Genomic DNA, 6,000 nt, shown 5'->3' with positions numbered 1-6,000 from the left:
CAAAAAAAAAAAAAAAAAAAAAAAAAACAACCATACATCCTTCCCTATCCTCTATAATTTCACATTGAAACTGAGGATTTAATATTTTTCTGTCTTCTGGAAAGCTCATAAGGAAGGTGGTAGAGAAAGCAATTATCTACAATCGATTTGTGGATTCATCCCTAATGAAAAACACTAAGTCAAAATTTACAAGAAAATATTTTAATGGATTTTTGTAGCATATACCAAAAAAGAGATTGAGGCTAGAGCGAAACCATAAATGGTATCATTCTATATCCATCCAACTTAGATGCTGAGCATGTGTATGTGTCACGTCAGCAGTCTTCTCAATTTCCCATTGCAAAGGCACAGTCTCTCTTGTGCTACAGTTCCCTGACTTGTTCTGGAATTCCCATTTACAAGTACTATATAATATTTAAAACCATCCATTTCTACAGATCCAAATGACATCCTACCCATCTGGGAGGCTCACTTCAGTTGATCCTGATGCCCCTTCAAACTGGACTTATTATTTCTTCTTTCTTTCTGACCCTGGATTCGGAAGAGCTTCTTCCTGAGCTCCTTCCGCTGTGTCAGTTTTTCTTCCTCTTCCTTTTGTTTCACTTTGAAGTGCTCTATATTCTGCAGATGCCGTTGCTCCTTGGCCTTCTTCATCTTATGACTGTGCACTGTGCTCAGAGCATCCAGCAGTGCAAGGACCTGATAATGAAAAACCAGTGAGCATTAGAATATGCTTACAGCTCTGGCATGCTTTAATTCTTATCTAAATTTGAGGGGGCCTAAACACCTCAGTTGATTTTATCAAAACTAGACTTAATCCATGATCAGAAATGATTTATTAACCTAGTGAAAATTTATGCAAACTGGGAGATCACAATTTGCATGGAGAAACAGACAGGAGCATATTCACTTAGCAAAATACTTACATAATAGCTTTTGCCATAAAACCACCTTTGTTCATCACTGTGGCTACTATGTGCAATTAACTAACACAAAGAAAAGTTTTCTGCCTCTTTTTATTGATCTTGTGAAGAGATACAGTAAGTTTCCCCAAAACTGAAAACAAGTAGAAGGCGGGGATATGGTTAAATAAATCCATTTCCCTTACTTAACAGAAATAATAACTAAGCACATCAGTACTGTGAACACTCATAAAAGTTTATCAAAAATGTTGGATTTGTTGGTTTCTGTCTCAGATCCCAAAAGGGACTGCTCAGATTTGGTTATACTGGGAGCAGAGTGATTCACAGCTGTGCACCTATTACCCTCATTAAAATGGATAAGGAAGAGCATGACTAAACCAAATAAAGGGAAAGGACCACAGCCTTTCCTCTAACTTCAGGTCTGGTGCCTTGAAAGGCCCTTATACTTTCCTGGTGAAAAACGACAATGCAGGAGAAATACTAAATGTGCTACTGAAAGCATCGTTTTCACATGTAAATGAATGAGCCATCCATCCATAGTACCTTCCGCTCATGAGGTTCCCGTATGACGACCGGTCTCTGCCTGTCCTTTGGCACCTTGCCTGCCTTTGCTTGGGTCTTGGGCTTGTTCTTAAACGGCAGGGCCTTCTGCAAGGCTTTTGGAATGTGCAGCGAGTTAAAATGTTTCTTTTGCCTCACTATGGGCTGAAAAGAAAAATAAAACAAAGAGTGTAACATATTTAAACTATGCTCTAAGTACATTTAAAACCTTTCGCATAAAATCTTAATGGTATGATTTTTCCACAAAGTCAGTAACACCAGAGTTTGCAGACCATCAGAAACGAGGATTCAATCATCCATCAAATATAGGCTATCTCAATGGCCATGTACAACAATAGGCAAACAGAGGAATGTATGTCTGATATTTACAATTTTTCCAAGAAATCTACTGTGCCAATTTCTACGGTATGGAACTATGAGATCTTAACAGAGTAGGTGAGTAGATACAAAGTTTCTTTTAATGGAAAATTCAAATCTTATCTTTTGGACACTGAGGTGGTTTTTTCCAGCTAATAAAAATAATCTAGCTTTTTATCTTGACTATAAACCTCTTTGGATTTGAGAGACATAGTTCCTCCAATCAGCAAAGTGTCCACATTGCTGATTCTCAGTAAGACATTTAACTATTGTTTCTAATGGAGAGCCAGCTGAGAAAACTGGGATTTAAACAACAGACGAAGGCAAAACATCCAATTTTCAAGGTAATCTAAATTCAATGCTTAAATTAAAAGAGAAGTCCAAAATTCTTAACTGCTTCAGAAATACTGCTAATACACTGAAAGTTTTGCCCTAGGCCTTTACCAAGGTCAACATCAACTATACAGAGAATATTTGTGCTACGTCTTTAAATTTATTATTAAAGACACCATCCATGAAAGTACTCAATTGACTGTTTAGGAATCTATGCTTTAGAATTAAAGAAATCAGAGAAATCTCTATCTTTTCAAAAAAATAGCATCACAGGCTAAATAACAGGTACCACATCCTGAAGCAAATTTTAATAAAAATTAAAGATAATCCAAAAAAATTTTATTGTGCTTTAAGGTAAGGTTTACAGCACAAAATAGTTCCTCATTCAAAAATTTATACACAAATTGTTTTGTGACATTGGTTGCAATCCCTGCAATGTGTCAGTACTCTCCCCCTTTCCACCCCAGGTTCCCCATATCCATTCATCCAGTTTTCCTGTCCCTTCTTGCCTTCTCCTCTTTGCTTTTGAGTAGGTGTTGCCCAATTTGGTCTCAAACACTTGATTGAACTCAGAAGCACGTCCCTCACATGTTATTATTTTATAGGCCTGTCTAATCTTTGGCTGAAAGGTGGACTCAGGAATGGCTTCCGTTCAGAGTTAGCAGGGTGTCCAGTGGCCATAGTCTCAGGAGTTCCTCCAATCTCTGTCAGACCAGTAAGTCTGGTCTTTTTTGTGAATCTGAATTTTGTTCTACATTTTTCTCCCACTCTGGGACTGTCTATTGTGACCCCTGTCAGAGCGGTTAGTGGCGGTAGCTGGGCACCATCTAGGTCTTCTGGGCTCAGGCTGGTGGAGGTTGTGGTTCATGTGGTCCATTAGTCCTTCAGATTAGTATTTACCTTGTGTCTTTGGTTTTAGATCATTCGCCTTTGCTCAGGACAGGATGGGAACTATACATGTATCTTAGATGGCCACTGGCAAGCTTTTAAGAACTTAGATGCTACTCACCAAAGTAGGATGTAGAACATTTTCTTTATGAACTATGTCATGCCAACTGACCTAGATGTCCCTTGAGACTATGGTCCCCAGTCCTCAGCCCCCAAAACTCAGTTCCTCAAGCCGTTTGGGTACATCTAGGAAGTTCCTATGACTTTGCCTTGGTCAAGTAGTGCTGACTTTCCTATATCATGTGTTGTCTTTCCCTTCACCAAAGTTAACACTAGTCTACTATCTAGTTAGTGATTTTCCCTCCTCTCCCTCATAACCATCAAAGATTGTTTTATTCTGTGTGTAAACTGTTTCTTGGGTTTTAATAATAGTGGTCTCATACACTATTTGTCCTTTTGTTATTGACTTATTTCACTTGGCATAATGCCCTCCAGATTCATCTATGTTGTAAGATGTTTTGAAGATTCATCACTGTTCTTTATTGTTGTATAGTATTCCATTGTGTGTATGTACCATAATTTATCCATTAATCTGTTCATGAGCACTTTGTCTACGTTTTCCTTTTGTTCTTGAACTTGTTTAACATTGTTGGATTATATTTTTCCAATCTGTTTATTATTAGGGCTTCCATAAATATGGGCACTATGGTTGTTTCCACAGTCTTTTTGCTATTGTGAATAACGCTGCAATGAACACGGGTGTACGCATGTCTATCCATGCGATGGCTCTTATTTCTCTAAGATACACTGCTAGGAGTGGGATTACTGGATTATATGGTATTTCTATTTCTAGCTTTTTAAGGAGACGCCATTATCCTTTTCCATACTGGTTATACCATTTTACATTCCCACAAGCAATGCATAAGAGTTCCAATCTCACCACAACTTCTCCAACATTTTTTTTTGGATTAATGCCAGTAAAGTTGGGTTAGATGGTATCTCACTGTAGTTTTGATTTGCATTTCTCTAATGGCTAATGATTGTGAGCATTTCCTAATGTGTCTGTTAGCAGCTGAAATATCTTCTTTGGTTAAGTGCCTGTTCATATCCTTTGCCCATTTTTTAATTGTGTTGTCTTTTTGTTGTCTTTGTTGAGGTGTTGGAAATATTTTACAGATTTTAGAGATTAGACCTTTGTTGGATTTGTCATAGCTAAAAATTACTTCCCAGCCTGTAGGTTCTCTTTATACTCTTTTGGTGAAGTCTTCTGATGAGCATAGTATTTAATTTTGAGGAGCTCCCAAGTATCTAGGTTATCTTTTAGTGTCTGTGCATTGTTAGTTATGGTTTGTATTCTCTTTGTGCCATGTATTAGGGCTCCTAGTGTTGTCCCTATTTTTTCTTCCATGATCTTTATCATTTTCGATTTTACATGTAGGTCTCTGATCCATTTTGAGTTAGTTTTTGTGCATGATGTGAGGTATGGGTCTTGTTTCAGTTTTTTGCAGATGGATATCCAGTTCTGCCAGCACTATTTGTTAAAAAGACTGTCTTTTCCCCATTTACTGGACTTTGGTCCTTTGTCAATGATCAGGTGACCATAGGTGGATGGATTTACATCTGGGTTCTCGATTCTGTTCCCTTGGTCAATGTGTCTGTCATTGCACCAGTACCATTCTGTTTTCGCTACTGTGGATGTATAATACTTTCTCAGATTAGGTAGTGTGAGGCCTTCTATTTTGCTCTTTTTCTTCAATAATGCTTTGCTTATCCGAGGCCTCTTTCCTTTCCATATAAAGTTGGTGATTAGTTTTTCCACCTCATTAAAGAATGCTGTTGGTATTTGGATCAAGATTGAATTATATCTGTGGATCGCTTTGACATGTTCACAATGTTAAGTCTTCCTATCCATGATAATGGTATGTTTTTCCATTTATGTAGGTCTCTTTTGGTTTCTTGCAGTAATGTTTTGTACTTTTCTTTGTATAGGTCTTTTATGTGCCAGGTTACATTTACTCCTAAGTATTTTATCTTTTTAGAGGCTATTATAAATGGTACTGTTTCCCTGACTTTGTTTTTGAAGTACTCTTTGTTGATTTATAGGAATGCAACTGATTTTTGTATGTTGATCTAATACTCTGCTGAATCTGCTATTGGTTCCGTGAGTCTTCTTGTGGAAGCTTTGGGGTTCTCTATGTGTAGTATTGTATCATCAGTGAATAGGGATAGTTTTACCTCTTCCTTTCCAATTTGGATGCCCTTTCTTTCTTTTTATTGCCTTACTGCTCTAGCTAGGACTTCCAGCACAATGTTAAATAGGGCTAGTGATAAAGGGGATCCTTGTCTTGTTCCTGTTCTCATGGAGAAAGCTTTCAGCCCTCTCTGTTGAGAATAAAGTTGGCTGTTGGTTTTGTATAGATGCCCTTTACTATATTGAGGAATTTCCCTTCTATTCCTATTTTACTGCGAGTTTTTATCAGGAATGGGCATTGGACTTTATCAAATACACTTTCTGCGTCAACTGAGATGATCATGTGATTCTCTTTTTTTCTATTTATGTGGTGGATTACATTGATTTTCTAATGTTGGACCATCCTTGCATAACTGGAATGAATCCCTCTTGGTTGCAGTATATTATTTTTTTGATATGATGCTGAATTCTATTGGCTAAAATTTTGTTGAGAATTTGGCATCTATATTCATGAGAGATACTGGTTTCTAATTTTCTTTTTTCTGTGGTGTCTTTGCCTGACTTTGGTATTGGGGTATGCTGGCTTCATAGAATGAACTTGTATTATTCCTTCCTCTTCTGTGCTCTGCAATAGTTTGAGTAGTACTGGTGTGAGCTCTTTGAATGTTTGGTAGAATCTTCCAATGATGCCATCTAGGCCAGAGCTTTTTGGTTGGGAGTTTTTTTTAACTACCTCTTCAATCTCTT

General features: G+C 37.5%; 1 protein-coding gene across 1 annotated transcript in view; it reads right to left on the bottom strand.

Annotated features, from left to right (window-relative positions):
- Nucleotides 1-278: 278 nt before the first annotated feature.
- BMS1 (BMS1 ribosome biogenesis factor) overlaps nucleotides 279-6,000 on the bottom strand; it is an 81,910-nt gene continuing 76,188 nt past the window's right edge. The window contains exons 22-23 of the mRNA XM_023724844.1: nucleotides 1,467-1,628; nucleotides 279-699 (exon numbers count right to left, since the gene is read on the bottom strand). Of these exons, the coding sequence (XP_023580612.1) occupies nucleotides 469-699; nucleotides 1,467-1,628 (393 nt within the window). The 3' untranslated portion in view covers nucleotides 279-468. The remainder of the gene's footprint in view (nucleotides 700-1,466; nucleotides 1,629-6,000) is intronic.

The sequence above is a fragment of the Trichechus manatus genome, unplaced genomic scaffold, assembly GCF_000243295.1.
Source record: "Trichechus manatus latirostris isolate Lorelei unplaced genomic scaffold, TriManLat1.0 scaffold00265, whole genome shotgun sequence".
Taxonomy (NCBI): Eukaryota; Metazoa; Chordata; class Mammalia; order Sirenia; family Trichechidae; genus Trichechus; species Trichechus manatus.
The sequence above is the reverse complement of the archived record's forward strand: the minus strand, read 5'-3'. Positions and strand labels throughout refer to the sequence as shown.